The sequence below is a fragment of the Chionomys nivalis genome, chromosome 4 (genome assembly GCF_950005125.1).
Source record: "Chionomys nivalis chromosome 4, mChiNiv1.1, whole genome shotgun sequence".
Classification (NCBI taxonomy): domain Eukaryota; kingdom Metazoa; phylum Chordata; class Mammalia; order Rodentia; family Cricetidae; genus Chionomys; species Chionomys nivalis.
Genome location: NC_080089.1, coordinates 20938289 through 20960131, shown reverse-complemented (window position 1 = coordinate 20960131; position 21843 = coordinate 20938289). Strand labels below are relative to the sequence as shown.

At 48.7% G+C, this 21843-nt stretch overlaps 1 protein-coding gene across 15 annotated transcripts in view; it reads right to left on the bottom strand.

The window, feature by feature from the left end:
* The window catches only part of Dnm2 (dynamin 2), a 91955-nt gene that overhangs the window by 39636 nt on the left and 30476 nt on the right, over window positions 1–21843 (bottom strand). For all 15 annotated transcript variants that reach the window (XM_057767888.1, XM_057767880.1, XM_057767890.1 and 12 more), the window contains exons 2-5: window positions 16178–16251; window positions 6896–7045; window positions 4284–4487; window positions 919–1017 (exon numbers count right to left, since the gene is read on the bottom strand). In XM_057767888.1, the coding sequence (XP_057623871.1) occupies window positions 919–1017; window positions 4284–4487; window positions 6896–7045; window positions 16178–16251 (527 nt within the window). The remainder of the gene's footprint in view (window positions 1–918; window positions 1018–4283; window positions 4488–6895; window positions 7046–16177; window positions 16252–21843) is intronic.

Genomic DNA, 21843 nt, shown 5'->3' with positions numbered 1-21843 from the left:
TGGGTGCTCAGGGCAACAGTCACACGGTAGCTGTGTGAGTCTGTAAAGTAGGAGGGGAGACGCAGTGGAAGAGCCAGGTCCTCACAAGTGGGGAGGAAGGGAGAGATGTCATTCTTGGGAAGACAGAGGGAGACAGAGGTCGTGTAACTGCCGTCATAAAGGAAGAGGAGGATGAGGTCATGAGTCCAAATGGATGGATTCTCAGTACAACCAGTGCCTGAAGATGCTGAGCAACCCTTGGTCTAAGGAGGAGCACTCCCAGTTGTGGAGCGGAGCCAGAAGGCCTCACTTCTTTAGTCCCAGCATTCCATCCCTCAGCCTCCACTAGCTAGGGAAGCACTTCTCAGCCCCACTCCAAGGAGCTGGAATCAGTTCCTCCTTCTACCTTTATGTGAATTCTAAAGTCAGGTCCTCAGTGCTTTACCCCAAGCTGTCTTCAAACTCATGATCCTTCCACTTCAGGCTTTTGAATGTAGGACTGATGGGTGTGTGTCCATGCCTGGCTATCCTCCAATGCCTAAGCATCACCATCTACATATTGGAAAATGACGGCTCTAGGGTCCTTCAATAGGTGGAATCAAGCAGTATGAGTCTCTTTGCTGTGTTCTGTTTGTGTAGCTGGAGAATGAACCTTGTTCCTAGCATATGGTGGGCAAGGGCTCTACCACTGAGATTCATTCCTAGAACCTTTTGAAAAAGCATTTTATATTTGTTTGTTTGAGATGAGGTCTCATGTAGCTCAGCCTGGCATAGAACATGCTATGTAGCCAAAAATGACCTGGAATTTCTGACCCCATCTCTATCTCCAGAGTGCTGGGATTATAGCATACACCAAGCCTGGCTGCCTACTTGCGTCCTAAGGTTCCAGAAGACAGCTGTAATTCAGAACCGCTGTAGACCCACCCCAGCCCTGCATACCTCTTCTCAAGGGCAGTAGCTTGTTTTCAAGGACATCTCTGGCATCTGTGCCTTCATCCATCAGGTCCAGCTTGGTGATAACACCGATGGTCCGTAGGCCTGAAAGAGCCCGGAAGTCAGAAGGGGTCATGAGAAAGGGCCCCTGGGGTCCTCTGACAGGGGATGAGACAAGACAAGTCAGTCATTGTGTCGTTTTGCCTGGATGCCTGTTGGCAGTGTGAAATGACAATTAAGCTCCAATGACTCTATCAAGAGGCAAGTGCTTTCTCAATAAACAGTGGCCAAGAATGTAAGTGGGTCACAGCAGAACCAGGGAGCATCATGGAAACTAGAATCTTCCCCTACCCATTCCCAACATTACACCTGAATCAGAACAACTGTTTCCAGGGCTCCTTGTTACCTGGCTCAAGTTCCACTCCAAGGACCACACCAAAGTTCTCACCACGTCTGCCAAAGTTAGTACACCCCACTGCAAAGCTACCCCCCACATCCACTATGTGTCTGGGCCCCACCTCTACTAATAATCCCCACAGCCAAAAATTTTTTAGTTTGGGATTGTGATCACAATTCACCTGAACAGTTTGTAAGCTGAGCTTCCAAGCCAGGGTAGAAGATGGTGCAACTCCACGGACCATACTTACTTTAGCATTCACAAACCCTAGGCTCCTCCCCAGTGCCAGCTAAGCTGTAGAGTACTTGGCAAGGAGCCTGCAGCTCTTTCCTAAGGACCCAATTATAATGGGCATGTTGGTACATACCTGTAATCTTAGCACTCAGGAGGTAGAGGCAGGAGGATCAAAAGTTTAAGGTCATCTTTAGCTACACAGGGTTTGAAACCAAGCTGCACTACACAAGGTTCTGTCTAAGTGAACAAGAACAACCTGACACATCAGGAACCCAGGCATAGGCTGGATACACATGTGCACATGTTACCTGTATGTACCACATGAGCAGGACACATCAGGAGCCAACAGAGGCCCACAGAGACTGGTATCAACTGGGAAATCACAGGTGACTGCACTAGCTGGCACCTTAAATATTCAGAGATAACAGGGAACAGGTCACACTACAAAAAGAAATGAATGGGAGGAGCCTGTGGCATGGGCTCCAATGGAAACATCTGTTGATAAGAACAGACACAGTGAGGATAAGGAGTGGGTAGCTAAACAATGGGGCTTCCACACAGAATAACACACTGTCACTACAGTATAAAATAGGGCAGGTGTGGTGCCGTGAACCTGCAATCCCAACACTTGGGAGCACAGGCATGTCTGATACTGGACTACCTCGGTCTATACAGTGAAGTCAGCTCAGCCAGGGCTACATTCTGAAACCACAACTGAAAATTAAAAAGCACAAAAAACCAAAGCAACAACCACAAAACAGGGGCACATTACAGATACACACACAAAAATAACGACAGACTGTCCCACTTTAAGAAATAACAGTTTGCCCAGTGATAGTGGCGCACGCCTGTAATCCCAGCACTCAGGAGACAGAGGCAGGTGGTTCTCTGTGAGTTCGAAGTCAGCCTGGTCTACAGGCAAGTTCCAGAAGATCAAAGCCGCTACTCAGAGAAGCCCTGCCTTGAAAAACCAAATAAGTAAACAAACAAGCACACACACAAATAAATAAATAAATTAGGTTTACATGTAAGAAAGACTCTAGGAGGAAGTTTGTCCAGGGCTATCTACATGAAAGCGGCGGGCTCTGTGGGCTCCTGGTTTTTCCACGGTAACTTTCTTTTCCATAATAACCATGAGTACTTTCAAAGACAAAAAAAAAAAAAAAAGAAGAAGAAGAAGAAAGGAAAAAATAACTCAAGGAGGTCAGTGTGCTCGCAGATGGCACCTCACCATGGTGATGTCCACTTTGCATTGTCTCATTAATACCTTCTCGTGGCCATGCCCATTCTGTGTGGACAGTGGGTAACATGACTGACATGTGCTGGAGGCCCCTTAGGAGGTCCAGCAAAGCCGTGTACTTCCAGCTCACTCTGCATTCTCATAGGCCTCCTCCCTCTCAAAATCTCTGCCAGGTTGTCCATGCTCTTTCCCCAGGTTTTATTTTTCCTTTTTTTTTGAGAGAGAGAAAGGTTCTAATGCAGCCCAGGCTTGCTCAAACTCGTATATAGCAGAAGATGAGCATAAACTCTTGATCCTCCTGCCTCACCTCTGGAGTACTTGTATTGCAGGTGTGCAGCACCACACCAAGTTCATGTAGTGATGGATTCTGTGTACTTAGCAAGCACACCACCAAATGAGCTATAGCCCAGGCCACCCCCAATGTTCCCATCTCAACAAAGAAGACTGTAGGCTGTAGACAGATGTGTCTGGAATTATAACTGTGTCCTGCGAACGCTGCTGCTAAAGATTGTGTCTTACTGATTTATATTTGCCATGGTTTTTTAATTTTACTAGATCAACTATTATTTTTTTGAGCATAAGTGTGTGGTGTGCCCATCTGTCCAGTGCACCATGTGCATGTCTGCTGCCCACAGAGCTCAGAAGAGGGCGTCAGGTTCCCTGGAACTGAAGTCACAGATTGTTACGAGCCACCATGTAGATGCTGGAAACCAAACTCATGTCCTCTGCAAAAACAGCGAATATTCTTTTTTTCCCTTCTCTTTTTTAGGCAGGGTCTCACTATGTAGCTCTGGATGGCCTTGAACTCACAGGGATCCACCTGCCTCTGCCTATCAAGTTCTAGGATTAAAGGTGTGTGTCACCATGCCCAGCAGAAAGTGCTCTTAACAGATGAGCCCTTGGATGGAACCTAGATCCTCACTTATGATGGGTTGCACCTCCAGTCTGTCCCTAGGCAATTCTACCACAGAGAAACAGCTGCAGACTAAAATTCAGACTTTAAATATCCACCAAAGGCTCATGTGCTAGACTATCTGCCTTTATGAAGTAAGGTCTCCCTGAAGCTTTTTGGTCACTGGGGCTCCACATCCCTTTTCTTATTCCGTTCTGTTCCCTGGGTATGAGGTGAGTGGGTTTGCTCCCCATATGCACAATGAAGTGCTGTCTCCTCATGGGGCACCAATCACAACCAGGAACCTCTGAAATGAGCCTAAATGAACCTGTATGCTCTTTAAAAGACAATGCCTATGTCAGGGTGTTGGTTCTACTGATGGAGAGTTGACTAGCACAGGCAGAAACCACCCTCCAGGGCTGACAGAGTGGTCCCCATCAGTACTTAACGATGAATGTCTATTTTAAGTGCTGCAAGAAGTGCCCATCACACAGGGGATGCTGAATCCCAGGAGACCTCTTTCTAACACAGTCCTGGGCCAGAAAGTGCACTAGGGAAGGGGCCTAGCACTACTAGAGGGAGCTGCTTCCCTGGGGCTGGACGGTTACCTTGGGGATCCACCTCCTTGGCCAGTTTGAGGGCATCTGAGTTGGCCAAGTCCATGTTGGCTGGAGTGACGGCAAGAATGAGGCTGCTCTCGCGGCTGATAAACTGCAGGATCATATCCTTGATCTGGTACTCAATGTCTGGCGGCTGGTCCCCCACTGGCACCTTAGTGATTCCTGGGAGATCGATGAGGGTCAGGTTCAACACTGAGGGTGAAACCAAAAAGCAAAAGTGGTTAGAGACTGGAAAGGGTTCAGAGCATACACACAGCCCAGCCCTGAAGAGACCTAGTTTGGACATCAGCAAGTTCCCAGGGGGAGCATTCCTAATACTCCTACTAGAACATACTTCTCCTATTTATTTATTTATTTGTTTGTTTGTTTGTTTATTTATTTATTTAAAGATTTATTTATTGTGTATAGAGTATTCTGCCTGCAAGCATGTCTTCAGGCCAGAAGAAGGCACCAGATCTCATTATAGATGGTTGTGAGCCACCATGTGGTTGCTGGGAATTGAACTCAGGCCCTTTGGAAAAGCAGGCAGTGCTCTTAACCACTGAGCCATCTCTCCAGCCCTAGAACATACTTCTGTGTGTATTTTGCATGTTTGGTGGATGTCCTTATGGGCACACGCATGTGGAGGTCAGTTCACCCACGTACTGTTCTCCACCATATTTATTCTTTTTAAAATTTATTAATTTTACAGAGAGAGAGAGAGAGAGAGAGAGAAAACATGTACACCAAGGTTCACAGATGGAGGTCAGAGAATATGTAGTAGTCAGTTCTCTCCTACCACATGGATTCTGGGAACTGAACTTGGTCATCACGCTTGCCAATAGATACCTTTACCTGGTGAGCTATTTTGCTGGCTCCTATACCGTATCTTTTGAGAAAGGGTCTCCTCACTGAGGAGAGCTACCTAGAGCTACCAACTCAGCTACACATTATCTGTCCCAGTATCCTGGTTCCAGAATTAAAGACACACACAATGCTGTGCTGTGCAGCTGCTGTGGGAGAATGCAGTCTTCACACTTCAACAGCAAGCATTCCACTCACTGAGCCATGGTCCTTCTTCTCACACCTTCTCTGTGTTTGAAGGAGAGTCTGAGTGTGTAGCCCAGATCAGCTGTGAACTTATTATGTTGCTCGGGCCAGGGCTGGAGTTCAGTTGGTAAAGTGCACACCTAGCACCCACAAAGCCCTGCATGCCATCCCTAGCACCACATAGTCATGTCTGGATGTGCATGTCTATAATCTTAGCACTGGTGACACACTAGCTTGAGGATGAGAAATTCAAGGTCATCTGAACCATATAAGGAGGCCAGTCTGGGTTACATGATATATTGTTTTAGGAAGGAAGGGAGAAAGGGAGGAAGGGAGGGAGGGAGGAAGAGAGAGAATAAATAGGGCCAATGAAATAGCTCAGTGGGTAAAGATTACTACCACCAAATCTGATAACCTGAGAGCAATTCCTGGGACTTACATGGTGGAAGGAGAGATAGACTCCTATAAGTTGTCCTCCAACCTACACATGTGCACCATATAATGTGAGAACACACACACAGAAAAGAAAATCTGAAGAAATATATATATTTTTTTAATTTATTTATTATGTATACAGTGTTCAGCCTCCTTGTATGCCCGCATGCCAGAGCAGGGCGCCAGATCTCAGTACAGATGGTTATGAGGCCACCTTGTGGTTGCTGGGAATTGAACTCAGGACCTCTGGAAGAGCAGCCAGTGCTCTTAACCTCTGAGCCATCTCTCCAGCCCCTGAAGAAATATATTAAAAAAAAAAAAAAAAAAGAGCCAGGCAGTGGTGCACATCTTTAGTTCCAGCAGCTGGGAGGCAGAGGCAGGCACAGATGAGTTTGAGGCCAGATTGGTCTACAGAGTGAGTTCCAAGACAGCCAGGTCTACACAGAGGAACTCTGTCTCAAAAAGACCAAAAACAAAAACAAAAAAAGGAGAAAAAAGGAGCTGAGTAGTTAACAAATACTGGCTCTTGCAAAGGACCTGTGTACAACTCCCAGGACCTACACAATGACTCATAACCACCTGTAATTCCAGTTCCATGAGATATGACACCCTTTTCTGACTTCCTCAGACACTAGATGTGTGTGTGTGTGTGTGTGGTATGTATACAGACATCCAGGCAATATACATACACATAAAGTAAAATTTCAAAAACTTTTACTTTTTACAAAAATTTAGGTGCTTTCAGCATCAAACACAAAGTTCTTATGTCTTAGCCTACCAAGTGCTGGGGTTACAGGCATATACACTGCCATATCTGGCCCATTTTTATTTAAAATGTGGTACTGGGGATTGACTTCATGCTTGCTACACAAGTGCCTGACCACAGAGCTCCAACCTCAGTCCTGTTTTTTTTTTTTTTTTTTTGCTTTTGTTTGAGATGGGGTCTTAATATGTCCTCTGGCCCTTGTCTCACAGAACTGAGGTATAGGCATGCGTTCATGCGTCCATGCCCACTCCTGACCTCCCTCCCAAGGCTTCCTAGTCATGATGCATCTCTCAGATGCTCGGGAAGCAGAACAATCCTACTGGATATAAAAACTATACCAGCTCCCCTGGTCCCCATCCAAGCTACCTACCGTGTGGTGAGTAGACCCGAAGGTTGATGGGCACTGGGGAGATGCCTTTGTTGGTCCCCGTGACCCGGTCAGTCTCCGCTTCGATCTCCTGCCGGACTTCATCGAAGTCTGTAAACTTTTTGGACTTGCAGTGCAAAAACTCCGCATATTCTGACACAGAGATAAGAACAGATGTTCAAGGTGAGAAAGAGGTGGTGTGCTGGGGTGGAGGGTGCCCAAGAACATACAGTATGCCAGGCAGAGAAGAAAGGAAACCACTTCAGTTCCTACAGAAACTTGAGGAACATGGCATTTGTTCTTTCTTTCATTTTATCAGGTTGGCTTATATTTTGAGACAGTCTCACTACGTAGTTCTGGGCTTAAACTCAGACATTTGTCTGTCTTTGCAAGGATTAAAGGTGTATACCACCAGACCTGGCTCATTCTTCTTCTTCTTTTTTCCTGTTTTTCGAGACAGGGTTTCTCTGTGTAGCCCTGGCTGTCCTGGAACACACTTTGTGTACTTTGTGAACCAGGCTGGCCTCAAACTCACAGAGATCTGCCTGCCTCTGCCTCCCGAGTGCTGGAATTAAAGGTGTGTACCACCACCGCCCATCATTCCTTTTAAATTCTATTTTTGTGTATGAGTATTCATACACATATGCACGCATGCATGTGGCAGTTAGACACTAACCTCAGATTTCCTTCCTCGACTGCTCTCCACCTTACTTTTTGAGACAATGCCTCTGAAAGAGCCCACGGTTTGTCAATTGGGCTAGGCTGGCTGGCCATGAAGCTGCAGCAACCCTTCCTTCCTTCTCCACCACTGCAGGGCACCCAACACCTAACCTTTTACAAAGGGTACTGAGGACAAACTTAGGTCCTCATATTTTGTGACAAACCCCTCACTGACAGACTTTTTTTCTTCTTTTTGATAAAGGGTCCCAGGTTAATCTAGAGCTCACTGCACAGTTCGGGAAGGACTGACAGTTGAGATCCATTGCCTCGGGCTCCCAAACGCTGGGAAGAGCTGGATACTGCAGCACACACCTGGGATCCGGGCACTTAGGAGACTGAGGAAGAAGGATATAAGATGAAGGCCAAACTGAGCCACACAGGATATATTGACAAAACACAAGATAAGCAGGTGTTGTAAGCAGGTGCTGTGTTTGGACTGCAGGCATCAGCTGCCAGGCTGGGGTCTGGATGCCTGAATTTTTCAAGAAAAGGCTGAGGAAGTGCCAACACTCATTCTCAAAGTCTGCATGACACACTCTAGGTAATACTGTGGGGCAGCGAGGCACCCTGCAGAGAGGAGCCAGGATGGGTACTGTGTGGAGCAAACCAAAATAACTTGGTCGTCCAAATCACAGAACCACAAGGCAAGTGGCCTCAGAGAAGAGCAGCCACAGGGAGCTTGCGACCAGAGGCCTGAGTGGGGAAAAGTCTCCACAGGTAGAGCTAGCTCAGCAGCTCATTCGGCAGAACCCTCAGCAGGCATACAGGAAGCCTGGGAGACCCCAACACGTCATAACACAGCTGGTAACAAGGGTCTGTTATCGTGGATCCAGGGATGTGGAGGCAGAGGGTTAGGAATGGGAGCCCAGCCTGGGCTACATGAGACCCTGCCTTAAGAAAAATAAAGCATTTAGCCAGAGGTGACTCAGAAGTTAAGAGCCCTTGTAGTATAAACAGGAGTGTAGGGCCCGGGTCTACCCTTGCTCCTGGGGTCCAGCTAAAATATTCTGTACAGGTGCTCCCTCTGCCCCGCCTGGTGATTAGCTGTAGAGCATTGTTTACTCCATGTTGGGTGTGGCAATTTCCCACCTGCCTAGGCATTCCTTGTGCAGCAGCTAGGTATTTAAGGATTTCCCCAAAGTTGAATAAACGGGATTCGGCTGATCTCCTTTCGAATGACCCAGGTCTCTTGTGTTGTTCTTTCAATCTCCAGGCCCTTTCCCAACTCGCGTACGGTACAGTGGCACGCGAACTGTACCAAGAGGGTAACACAGAATCGGGTGCTATACATGAGGATGGGAATTTGGATCTCAGCACCCACATACCAGCCAGGTGTCCCCACAAATGTCTATAAGGGAGAGAGGCTCACTGGGGCTTGCTAACTTCCAGCCTAGCAAAAACAAAACAAGCCCAGCATAGTGGCGCACACCTTTAATCCCAGCACTCAGAAGGCAGAGGCCAGGAGGATCTCTGTGAGTTCAAGGCAGGCCTCCTCCTCTAGCCTCTGCATGTGTGCAGGTGCACATCAATACACATGTGCACACTCATGCACACAGACACACAAACATAATGTCCATTTCACAGACATGCAGAGAGAACATAGGAGCTCAGAGATGGCACAGGGACTGGGTAGACCGGGTCAGACCACCTGGCAGGGATAGTGACTCTCAAATTCAATGACCTCAGCAGGACCAAGTCTGTGTCTAGCATAAATGCTGGCCACCCAACAGCAGGACCAGTGAGGGTGTGGGCAGGAGGCTCTGGGACACATTATCAGCTGACCCACTTCCCAAGGGCAGCCTTTCTCTGGCCTTCCAGGGGACAAGCGGAAACACTCTTCCTGCAGCTGCTACTAAAAATGGATCAGTTCTCTTCCTGATCAGGCAGTCAGCAAGTATGAGATGGTGGCAGGGTAAGGTAGCAGAAGCAGAGCCACAGCCGGATCTGGCTCCTCTCCTCCTCTCTCCCTGCAGGGCCTTTCTGCCAGTCACCCTTTCCCATCTTTACTTTGATGGGGCTGGAAGCTGCCAGCAGCAGCAGCACCCAGGTGCCCAGTGTTTGCTGCAGTTGTTAGCTTAACCAGCACTGGAGGCCTCACCTGGGCTCCTTTCATCAGGAAAGCAGACATCCCAAAAATCTGTATGAGGACAGAAAGATTGGCAACCAGCGACCTGAAGAAGTGTGGAAAAATTCTTGGGGGAGAGGGCTCTGTTTTAACACGAGAGACTCCAGAGAGGGTATGACATTCATATAAGCCACGTAGCAACTTTGACATAAATGCCTGCTTTAAGCTTATCAGGGCGGCCAGCACCTATAGCTCCGAGCAGTCCAGTCACCAAAGGCAGGATCATGAGTTAGAAGCCAGCCTGGGCTACGTAGTGAAGACTTGCCTTAAAAAGAACCTCTCACTGGGTGGTGGTGGTGCACGCCTTTAATCCCAGCACTCAGGAAGCAGAGGCAGGAGGATCTTTGTGAGTTTGAGGCCAGCCTGGTCTACAAGAGGTAGTCCAGGACAGACTCCAAAGCTACAGAGAAACCCTGTCTCAAAAAAAACCAAAAACCCAAAACAAAACAAGAACCTCTCACCGGGCGATGGAGGTGCACACCTTTAATCCCAGCACTTGGGAGGCAGAGGCAGGTGGATCTCAGTGAGTTCGAGGCATGGTCTACAAAATGAGTTCAAGGACAGCCAGCCAAGATTGTTACACAGAGAAACCCTGTCTTGAAAAATCAAAAAAGAACCTCTCAAGGCTGAGGACTCAGTCAGTGAAGTGAGTGCTTGCAATGCAAACACGAGGACCAGCATTTGATTCACAGAGCTCACACTAGTAAGACAAGCGTGGTAGTGCACGCCTGTAACCCCAGGGCTTGGGAGACCAAGACAGGCCTAACTGGCCAGTCAGCCTACCTCAAACAGCTAGTCCAAGGCAAAGAGAGCCTCAGATAAGTTCCCTGTTAATGCACATGCTCAAATGTTAAATCAAAGAATGTGCTGGATGCCTTAAGGCTGAGCTCCCTGCCAGTTGGTCCTAAACAGCCTAGGCCACACCTCTAAGCCACTGCCAATCCAGGTTTCCATGGTGACAAAGCCAGTCCACTGGTCCCTGTGCCAATACTGCAAGCATTCTGACAGTCACATACCCACTGGAAGCAGAGTGGATTCCCCCAGGCCCTTCCCTGCACAAGGCTTTCCCAGCGGCTCACAGCTGGTTACACAGGCCCCACTTAAGGCCCTGCGCACAGCAGGGATAAGGGAAGAAACCAAAGGTGGGCCTTGGTCAGCAGTCATACTGCTAATCCTGGTGGGCCAGCCAGCCTTCAGGTGGTTCTGAACCACCACGTGCTGGGAACTGAACGCAGCCCTTTAGAAGAGCAGCCAAAGCTCTTAACCTCTGAGCCATCTCTCCAGCCCAGGAAGGGGGTTTCTAATGAGCTTCTGTCTGCCAAGATGTAGCTATAAACAAGGGCTGGGTGTGGATCACTACATTCTCCAGCACCTGGGTCTGCTTCCTAAGATGTATGTAGGTGTTAGAAGATGGAAGCAGTGAGACTTCACCCACATTCTGGCAAAAACGCAGCCATTGTGGCCAGCTCCTGACGCCTAGGACCACTACATTTGCCTACTTTAGATCTAGCATTGGTATGCATGTCTGGACAAGAACACCTGGGGGTTCAGACACACTTTGGAGACCCCTGGATACACCCAACAACCAAACAGGATCTGTCAACCTAGAGGATTTGCATGAATGGAAGGCCAGCCCAGGTGAGGTAATAAGTTCCAGTCTCAAACAAACAAACCAAGAGGGCGCTGGAGCTGGCTCAACAGCCAAGAGTGCTATTCCTGAAAAAGACTGAGTTTGGTTCTCAACACCCACATTAGGTAGCTCACACCTATAATTCCAACTCCAAAGGATCCAACACCTCTGAATTCTACAGGCATCTACATGCATACCCATCCATCCATCCACCCATCCACCCATCCACCCATCTATCCATCCATCCACCCACCCACCCACCCACCCACCCATCCATCCATCCATCCATCCATCCATCCATCCACACACACATGCATGTACATACTTTAAAATAATAAACCTAAAAGAATAGGAGTGGGTTTAGATAAAACTCAGTTTGGTAGAGAGCCTTTTGACCCCAGCACTACATAAACCCTATGTGGTGGCACACTCCTGTAACCCAGCACTAGGGAGGTAGGGAAAGGAGGATCAGGAGTTCAAGGTCACTTTCAGCTACTTAGTGAGTTTGAGGCTGGGCTCTGTGACACTCTGCCTCAAAAATAAAACAAGCAAACAAACAGCATACAGGATGTGTGTACACAGGCTACTCAGAGCCTGGGGCAGGAGCATTAGCACAGCACTCACTAGTTCTGCTCCACCTCTGGTCTGGAACAACAGGGGCTGTCTCCTTGTCTAGGGTAGACAGTTACTCTGGAGCAACTAGGCCCCAACTTGAGCCACACCTGCTTCGGGCTGTTTTTTTCTTAGATCAAGAAGCACCCCAAAGTATGGTTTTGTATGCTACTGATGACCACCCAGGCCTTGGTCTTCCACCAGTCCTTTTGAAGACACGGGTTCAAAAAAGGGCCCCCATGGCCAAACAGCCTAGCGAAGGAGGTACTGGATAAGAAATGGTGGATAGTTCCATGCACTTTCCAGTCTTTAGACCACGCAGATGGAGCACGGACGAAGGATTCAAGGCCCCAAGAGGGGTGTCAGGAAAGAAAGGACAGCAAAGTATTTCAGCATCCCCCTGCCTCTGTGTATCTCCTGTTCTAGTGAGGAAGAGACAGAGGGAGAACACCAACAACACAGCTGGACATAGTGAGGCACATCTGTAATCTCAGGATGTTGGAGATAGAGCAAAGAGGATCAGGAGTTCAGGACTAGCTTCAAATATAAGCAAATTCAAGGCCAGCCCGGGCTACACGAGATTTGTTCTCAAACAAAACTCAATCTGACTCAAGATAGTACAGTTTTATCTAACAAGGAATCCCGTGGGACGTGGTAAGGGCCAGAGTGGGAACACAGATGTTTGAGGTGCAATGAGGAGGCATGGCTGTCTCTGGGGAGCAAGAGGGGCTGGGCTCTGACCATGTCCTGGCATTTCTTTTCTGGCACAGTGATCACAGACCAAAGTCAGGATGAAGGTTGGGGATGGGATGGGAGTCTTCCTCTACTCCTGTACCCACAGTTTAGCAGGATAATTCTGGGTGAAGGCAGGGTTCACTCGTGGGCCACTAGGCTTCCTGGAGCCTGTGGTCCTAGGTAATTTTTAAACAGCATTAGCTACTAGTCATGGCTCAGCAAACCAGCCTGAACAAGAAGCCACAAGGCACTTGGGTGTCTAAAGTTCTGAAGGGGAGGGCCTTGGTCTGGTCATGAAGCCTATCTTTAGATTCCTGAACCTCGAAGAGCAGCGGTCACTGGGGTATGGAGAACACGGGTCAGTCCAAATGGCTGGCTCTGCAGCTTTGGTCCCAAGCACCAGTGTGAGGAACTTCATCTCTAGGGTGGGCTCACCTATCCCTCTCCCACCTCTCTACCCACTATTGCTATGACTTAGAATGTGCTCCCAGGGACCCTGGCCTAGGGCACATCTGAAGCCAGATCCGCTCTCTAACCAGCCCAGCTGAGCACAGTGAATGTGTGTCTGCAGCGTCTACTAGGACAGGCTGGGGAGACGACCAGCATGGTGACAACACCACACACCTGGAAGAAACGCAAAGGCTGCCTCTCCAACAGACACTTCTAATGTCATCCTGCCCCAAATAGTCACACCTAGTAGCCTGCTCCAGCCTCCTCGCATGTGCCTGGTCACATCCCTTAGAGCAGCCGCAACAAGGATCTAAGTAACCCTCCTTTGGGACTCAGGCAAGAGGTGGGAAAGTTTGGGCTCCCTCCAAGAGGGAGGAAAGTCAGGGACTGATCTGACCCTTTACGAAGGTCAGCTCTAGGCAGGTGTTCCCCACTTCAATGGTTCCTTTTGTGGGCTTTCCCTCAACCCTACCCAGACCCACAGAGCCTCAGGTTTCCAGTAGACTTTGGCAGCTCAGGAACCTCCCTCCATACACACCAGGTCTGTTAGGCACCAACACCCCCTCTTCCCTGCACATTCCAGTCAGGCCTTGAGGTATGCTGTTCCAGCTATCAGGGAAGCTGCAAATGGAGGATCAAAAGTTCAAGGCCTACCTGGAACAGAGTGAATTTAAAGTCTACCTAGCCTACAAAATGAAAAGCTGAAAAATCGCAGTTGGAGGGACTGGGAATATCACTCAGCAAGGTGCTAAGCTAGTTTGAATGAGGGTCCTGGGATCCACCCAATACCCCATAAACCATGTATGGTGGTGCATAATTAAAATGCAAGTACTTGGCAGGTAGGAAGGCCAAGAGCTCAAGACTGTCCCCAGATACAAGTGGAGACCAGCCAGAGCTAGCCAGTCTAAACAAACAAACAAACAAACAAACAAACAAACAGGCAGGGCTAGGGATGCAGCTTGGAGCACTTGCACGTACCCAAAGCCTTAGGAGCATTCCCCAGTACCAGAAACACGCAAAGTAACTGTCCACTCCTGCGATGCCTATGCTGTCTGTCACCTTCCCCCTCTTCCCAGCACCTTTTCCCTGGGAACATAGGGTGGTACTCAGTCTCTGGACCAGCCTGTGATAAACTGTGAGTGCTCAATGAACCACCACTGGTGGCAGCCTCTATAACAAAAGCAATGGCCTTCCAAATAGGAATCAGCTGATCTGCTGTCCCAACAAACTGTCTCCAGACAATCTAGCAATAGCAAGCATAAAACTACAGTGAATGGGCCAGAAAGATGACTCAGGAGGGAAGACACCATCCTGACAACCTGAGCTGGATCCCAGGCACCCACATGGCGGAAGGACAGGACTCCTGCAAAGCTGTCTTCTGATTTCCATGTATGTGTGCGCGTGCGCGCGCACACACAGACACAGACACACAAAATAAGAAGATGAATACAAAGAAGAGGGCTAGAGAGATGAATCAACAATAAAGAGCATACAGGACTCAAACTTGGTTCTTGGGACCTAGGTAAGGTGGCTTAGGACCCCTGAGCTCCAGGAGATCTGGTGGATTTCTGCCTCTGTTTCTGTATCTGCATTCAGATGTATACGCCCACACATCGACACATGCATACACATGATTTAACAAATAAAATAAGGGGCTGAAGAGATGGGTCAGGGGTTAAGAGTACTTGGTTCAAGTCCCTGCACCCATACAGTGCCTGTAACTCCTGTTCCTGGGAATCTAATGCCTTCTTCGGACCTCCACAAGGACCACACACACATGTGAGCAGACATATATGCAGGTGAGATATCCATACAATTAAAAATAAAGATATAAAAAATTTTTAAAAATAAATTAAAACTACGAACTACAGTAAAATTAAGCATGGTGGCTCACCTAGTACTGTCATCCTAGCGCTCAGGTCCAAGAGAGCTGGGCCAGTCTGGGTACCAGCTGTTCAAACAAGCAACCAACCCTGCAGGTATAAAGCTAGCACTGCTCATCAAGGGCCTGGCACATGATTAACTGGTTTTCCCATTATCTTTACTCTGCAGACAGGGTGCCCACAGAGAAGCCAGCACAGGAACCTGGAAAGGCTTGGCTCCCTTCCCTGCTTACCCAGGCAGGCTTTCCCAGGGTAGCCAGGGACCAGAAGCAGCAACAATGCCAGCTGGTATCCCATGAAAAAGTGCAAAACGGGGATTCCTAAGGTGAGGCAGAGCCCTTCAGGCAATGAGAGCAGCATAGGAAGAGTTGCCTTTCCCAGTATAGCTGACTGCAGCCCGTCCTGCAGCCTTTAATGAGGCAGAACCCACAAAGGGGCACTGTGCACCAAACCTCCAGGTCTCAATGGGACCAGGATAAAGAAAAACAGCAGGCCTTTGGAAGGCAAGGTGTCAGGTCATGAGCATCCCAAGTCAGGGGCCCACTAGAAATGCAGGGAACCTGGCCATGCCTCAGTTTCCCCAACTGTAAATTTAGTTGTAGGGCACGTGGGGGGAAAACTGGCAGCATGAGACCATGGACTGGGCCTCAAATGACAGGCACAATGGTTCTTTTAATTGGGCCTGGTCTGTGACTGCACAGGAAGTATAGGGAAGCAATTAAAAAAAAAGATTTAGAAAGTAAAACCATGGTTCTAGTTGGGGATTCAGGGCTGCAGCTGGGGTGTTCACTGAGGTGTTTTTCATCTTCCTTTTACATGTGGGACCTTCAATTCCAACCAAGCCCACATCTGCACCCAGATGTGGCTCCCACGTAGGACTTGTTTGTTGTTGTTTGGAGACTGGGTGACCTTGATTCTGATCCTTCTGCCTCAGCCTCCCTAGTGCTGGGATTACAAGTATGCACCACCATGCCAGGCTTATACGACGCTGAGGATGGAACCTGGCCTTCCCACATGTTAGGCGAGCTGTCTGTGAACTATGCTGCCTTTGTATCCCTTATTTTACTAATTTATTTATATTTTATTTTTACTTTTTCTTGGTTTTTGTTTTGAATTTTTTTTTCTCATACCTGTTTTGGAAAAGATGAGCTGCAGAATGAGAGGCCTCCGGGTGACAATTCCTGATCCACGTGGAAGGAAGTCCCTGGGAGAAGAGAAAGCAGCAGAAATGACTCACACAGTCCAGCTAGAGAGGCAGGAAGTGTGATCACAGGCAGTGAGCAACTGTCTGTTGCAAACCTCAGCAAACACCAACCCCAGCTGCCCCCGCCCCCCCCCCCGGGCCTCAGGCTATGGGGGTCTGTGAAGAAGGCTGAGGACTCAGCTGTGTGGACAGTGTTGCTCTAGCACTCCACTAGGCCCTCTTTGTGTTGTATTCAGACAATGTTACAGTGGCAGAGTCCCAGAAGACTGAAGAAGGATCAAGTTCAAGGTCAGTCTGAACTAAAACAACCAACCACCAACAACCCAGGATGCTGAAGGCTGCGAGGCAGGCAGATGGGATTACACAGCAAGATGCTGTCTCAGAATAAAACAAGGGCTGAGAGGTGGCTCAGTTGCTAGAGTGCTTGTCCAGAACACAGGAGGCTCTGGGATGGATTCCCAGCACTGAAAGAAATGGGAATGGTGGCTAAAAGCTTGTACCAGCACATGGGGTGGCAAAAGCATCATCAGCATTATGATCAGTTAGGTCATCATCAGCATTATCACATGGCTGGTCCAGTTCTGTCTGGCGAATGGACATCTGTGTGGGTTGCCAAGTAGGGATAGAAATGAGTACAGCTGTCCTGGACACCTCATACGCACCCTCCACAGACACATGGCCCAGGCTAAGCTGGTACATAGATGGACTTGAACCTGAACAGGCAGAGCTCTCTTGTGATAAGATCAGGGCAGAGGAACAGACAGGAAGAACTTTCTGAGGTGGCAAAAAAAGGTCCTCAATGCTGATCTGTACAGTAATCAGCAGCTTTTTAAAAAAAGTTATCAGAATAATCAGGGTGTGTATTTAAGATGTATGCTCTACTGTATCTACATTAAATCTCAGGAAAGGTCACCAGCAGGGCATCAGAAGCAGAAGGATCGAAAGTTCATGACCAGCCTGGGCTACATGTGACCATATGGAAAAACAGAACAACTCAGATCTAAAGAATCTGCAGAGCAATACAGGATGGCAGTGCACTTGCATAGTGGTGTATGAGGTCCCAGATCCAGTCCTTTACATAGCACAAAAAGAACTTGGGCTATGTGGCTCTAGAGACCCATGTGGGAATTTTGCTGGGGAGGAGGGGAACTCAGCAGCAGAAGGATCAGAATGTCAAGGTCGTCCTTGGCTGTAGCACAGGGGCCAGGCCAGCCTGAGCTACATCAGCTAGCTAGGGCTATAGCTCAGCAACACAGTACCTGTCTAGTATGGAAAGTTAACAAGCTCATCCCCAGAAATGCAATAGAAGGAATTGAAGACAAGAGAGGGGGGTGAAGGCGCTCACCAGCAAGGTTGATGACTGAACATAACGCCTAGGACTGGCATGGAGAAGAAAGCGCCAACTCACAAGTGTTCTTCTGACCTCAACCCATAACCACAACACACAGATACACATGTGCATAATAAATGAATGAGATATAACCTGTTAAGTGTTTCACAGAGTAAGTTAAACAAAAGCTTCACAACTCAGCAAGAGGGGCTAGTCAATACCAAGAGTCCATCTAGAGGCTCAGGAAGCCAGACACATAAAAGAAAAAGAGCCTTTAATCTTCTCACAAGGAATTTCCTCCTGGGTGGACCAGGTAGGGAGGATTTGTTTTGATATTAAAGAAAACACAAATGAACTAACTACAACAGAGCCCACGGAGCTGGGTCCACTGACTGTCCTCAAAGTTGCTGACTATGTCGCTGGGTGCTGACTTGCAAAAATTGTTATGGTCAATGTGTTCAAGGTCATGCCTGACTAGATAGTAAGTTATGGATTAGTCTCAGATATCTGAGACCCTGTCTCAAAAGTCCTAAACTAAATCAATTCATTAATGTAGTTAAACACATCCACAGGTACTGTAGAGCAGCCACTACGGTGTGACAAGTGAGAAAGAGAGCAAGAGCACTTTGCATGGATTCACCAATTTAACAGTGATAAGATCAAGTCCCCCATCTCACAAAACTGAAGGACTCAGACTGAGTCCTGCCTAAGGCTGCAATGCATCAGCAAAGCCAGCAACTTAAGACTGAACCACATGAGGTCCACCTGAAGATGCTGACCTCCAGCTCCCAGAATCTCAGCCCCTATCCCACAATGCAGCCTCTCAGTGGGGATCACTGAGGAACACCCTCTGCCTCCAGGAACAGTAACCACTTGTATGTGCTCCAGGGCTTTACAGTGGGGGCATCTGAGGTGATAAGACACCCTGAGGACAATGTTGATACTCCAGACAAGGGACACAGAAGTTTCAAATGATATGTGGGGTATCCTGGACAAGCTCTAGTTCTCATAAGAAAAGTGACCAATAAGGAGGACAACAAAGAAGGCAGAGCCCAAGGAGGAAGAGGCTAAGCAGGAGATGGCCAGTCATGTCTCAGGCCAGACCAGGAACTAGCAGCCCAGAACTAATATAATGCTGCTTCCATGAGCCCTGGAACTGAGTGCACAGCATTCGAGCCCCCAACCCCTCAGGGGTTTGGTCTAGAAAGGTCTGTTCAAGATGATTTCCACAGGTCAGTGACATAGTCAAGTATGTAAAGGTATCTTCTGTCAATCTGAAGAGTTTGATTCTGACCATGGTGGAAGGAAGGCCGTCCTCTGGCCTCCACTTGCATGCCATGCCAAGTGTGCCACCACCACTACCCCATGCACAAAATAAATAAGGAAATAAATGTGCTTTAGATTTTTTTCCTGCTTTCTGGAGTTGGAGTAATTGGCTCAGTGGCTAAAAGCACTGGCTGCTCTTCCAGAGGACCCTGATTCAATTCCCAGCACCCACATGGTTGCTCACAACCATTTCTAACTCCAGTCTCAGGGGATCTGACACCCTCTCTGACCTTAAGCACCAGGCATATAGGTCGTCAGTACACAAACACACATGCCAGCAAAACACGTATACACATAAAAAAAATAATCTTAAGGAAAGTGTTCCCTGGACAGAGCAGCAGAACACACCCAGCAGGCCTCTAAGCAACTCTCCCACAATGCCAACTGTCCATAGCTGGTGATGGACACCTCTAGCTTCATCCAGTTCTTCCTTCCCCAGGCCACCCGCCTCCCACCGCATGAGTCCTTTTCTCTGCTGTTGCTATGACATTTCCTGTGTGCTCTGGCTACCCTAGCATCCCAGTTTCTCACTTAGCTAGTTCTGTGCTATGTGACTTGGGTTCACTCTCAGGTCTGGGTTTCCTGGTCAGTAAAACTCTGCCAACTGTGGGGGATGGCAACAAAATATATGGGGATGGGAAGACTCCGGCTCAAAGCCACCCACATCTCCATATCTAAGCACCGGTATCAGTTCCCCAGGCCAGGTTCCACTCTTCTGTGTCTCTAGGCCTGGTACAGTGATAAGACATGGTCAGTTTAGTATAAAGGGTGACATCATTTCTCACTGCCAAATGGAGCTGTTCCCCTTCTGTTTCCTTCCTTTCTTTTTTCTCTTTTGGCACAGGGACTCTTGTAGCCCATGCTTGCCTTGAACTCTTGATTGTCTTGTCTCTACCTCCCAAATGCTGGGATTACAGATATGTACCACCATGCCTGGTTTATGTGGTATTGACGAACCCCAAGGTTTTGTGGATGCTACGCCAGCCCTCTCTGACTGAGCCACAACCCAACCCCTCAACCCCACACTCATTTCTAAACACAGACCTCCAAAATGTTCCCCTACGAAAGTGTTGTGTCCACTCATAGCTGCCAATCCAGTCCTGGTCTCCATCCAGACTATCTAGGTCCCCCAGGGCCCTCGGAACCCTAGACCTTCGCAGGAATTGTTCTCTCTGCCAGAAAACCCTTCCCTAGGGAACTGCTCAACCTACCAATGGTCAGAGGCTAGAGCTTGAGCCCATCCTTCCTTCCCACTCCCGCCAGCTCAGCCTCAGAGGCCCTGTAACAGATCAGAGCTGCGCTTGGTCAGGTAAACAGCAGCCTGAACACAGACTCTCAAGCAGCAGCGATAATCCAGTGTGTTGAGGAGACAGAAGGTGAATGGGCTCTTGGGTCAAATGTCTCTGTTGGCTGTATCATGCCCTCTCTGGGCAGTGGTTTGGTCCCCTGTTCACAAGACTAGAGACAGGATCGTTGTGAAGGCTTCTGCCCCTCCAGCCTGTAGTACATGAAAGGGTTCCTGGGTGGGGCCAGGGAAGAGGTAGCACAATGGCAGGCTTGTTTACCTTCTGGAGAGAGACCTTGGCTTCACCCTGAGTGAAGAGGGTGGGGACAGCTTGTGAACCAACAACTGCAGGCAAGGTCTCCAGGCCTTCTAGGGAAGGAGAGCAGACGCGACAGGAAAGGGTGAGCCCTCACCAGCAACTGAGTAGCCTGGTTTCTGACAGGATGGAGACCCCTTCCTCATCATCCTCATTCCCCAAATCTCAGAGCCTCAAGTTAGAGGTCATACCGGATCAGATCCACTTTCTGTCCCTCGGCAAGCTGGTTAGGGCCTGGGGGTGGGGGGACGGGTAGTGTTTCTCTCAGGCTCAGACCTTCCCAGGCCCACTAAGCTCTGCACAAGCTGCTCCTACCAGCTCCTGCCCTTCCCTGTCAACACAGACCTCCAAGCTCCCTTGTCACAGGCTAGTCCCCACTTCTACCGCCTCAAGCCTTCTTCCTGTTGCACTCCCGGACCGGACTGATGACCCCTACCTAAGTTGTTCCCTCCCTACCTCCCTGTCTGTCCCTACTATGCTCCCAGCCTAGCTGCAGTCACACCATGGTTGGACACAAACTTAGCTCGCTCTCTCTTTCCCCAATCTCCTCGGACACAACAAGTACACGATCACGGTGGGATCAAGGGCTGACTCAGCCATTTCACAGAACAGGACACTGAGCTCAGGTGGAGGGGGTGGCAACCTGGCGCCTGCTTGGCCTTGTGAGCTCAGGCCTGGTGCTGCTCACCTCCTAGCTTCTGCCCAGCAGTCCCTCCCTAGCCAGGAATCCAGCAGAACCCAGATCAGTCCCACCCTTGGCACTCAGACCTAGTGTCACCTGCTCCTGGTCATATCTGAGGGCCAGTTTGGGCGAGGATCAAGAGCAGGAAATAGGGTGACTTGATGGCTATAGCTGTGGGACTTTTCAGTCTTTGGATTACTTTTAGAACCTTTCTGGACAAGCTAGAGAGTTGGGTGACCTCCTACGGCCTCAAGTTTCTTCGTTGGTTAAGTAGGTAAGACACCTGCCTCAGAAGAGAGAGAGTCAGTTACAAAGTTTTTACCATAGTATCCCACAATACAGCATTCTTGGATCTAGGGAGATGGCTTGGTCAGTAAAGTGTCTAGCACACAATCTGAGGAAGGACCCAGGTGTGGGGCCCCAGCACCTACACAAGCTAAGCAATGGTTTACACCTGCAATACAGCACTTGGGAGGCAGGGAGAGAAAGATCCCTAGCTTACTGGCCAAGCAATCTAGCCCGAACTGATAAACTCAAGATTCAACAAAAGAACCTAGTCTCAAAAATATGGTGGGAAACAATATAACAAGAGCTATCCAATATCAGTTTCTGTTTTGCACACCCACACACGTGACAGCAATAGTCTACACAGG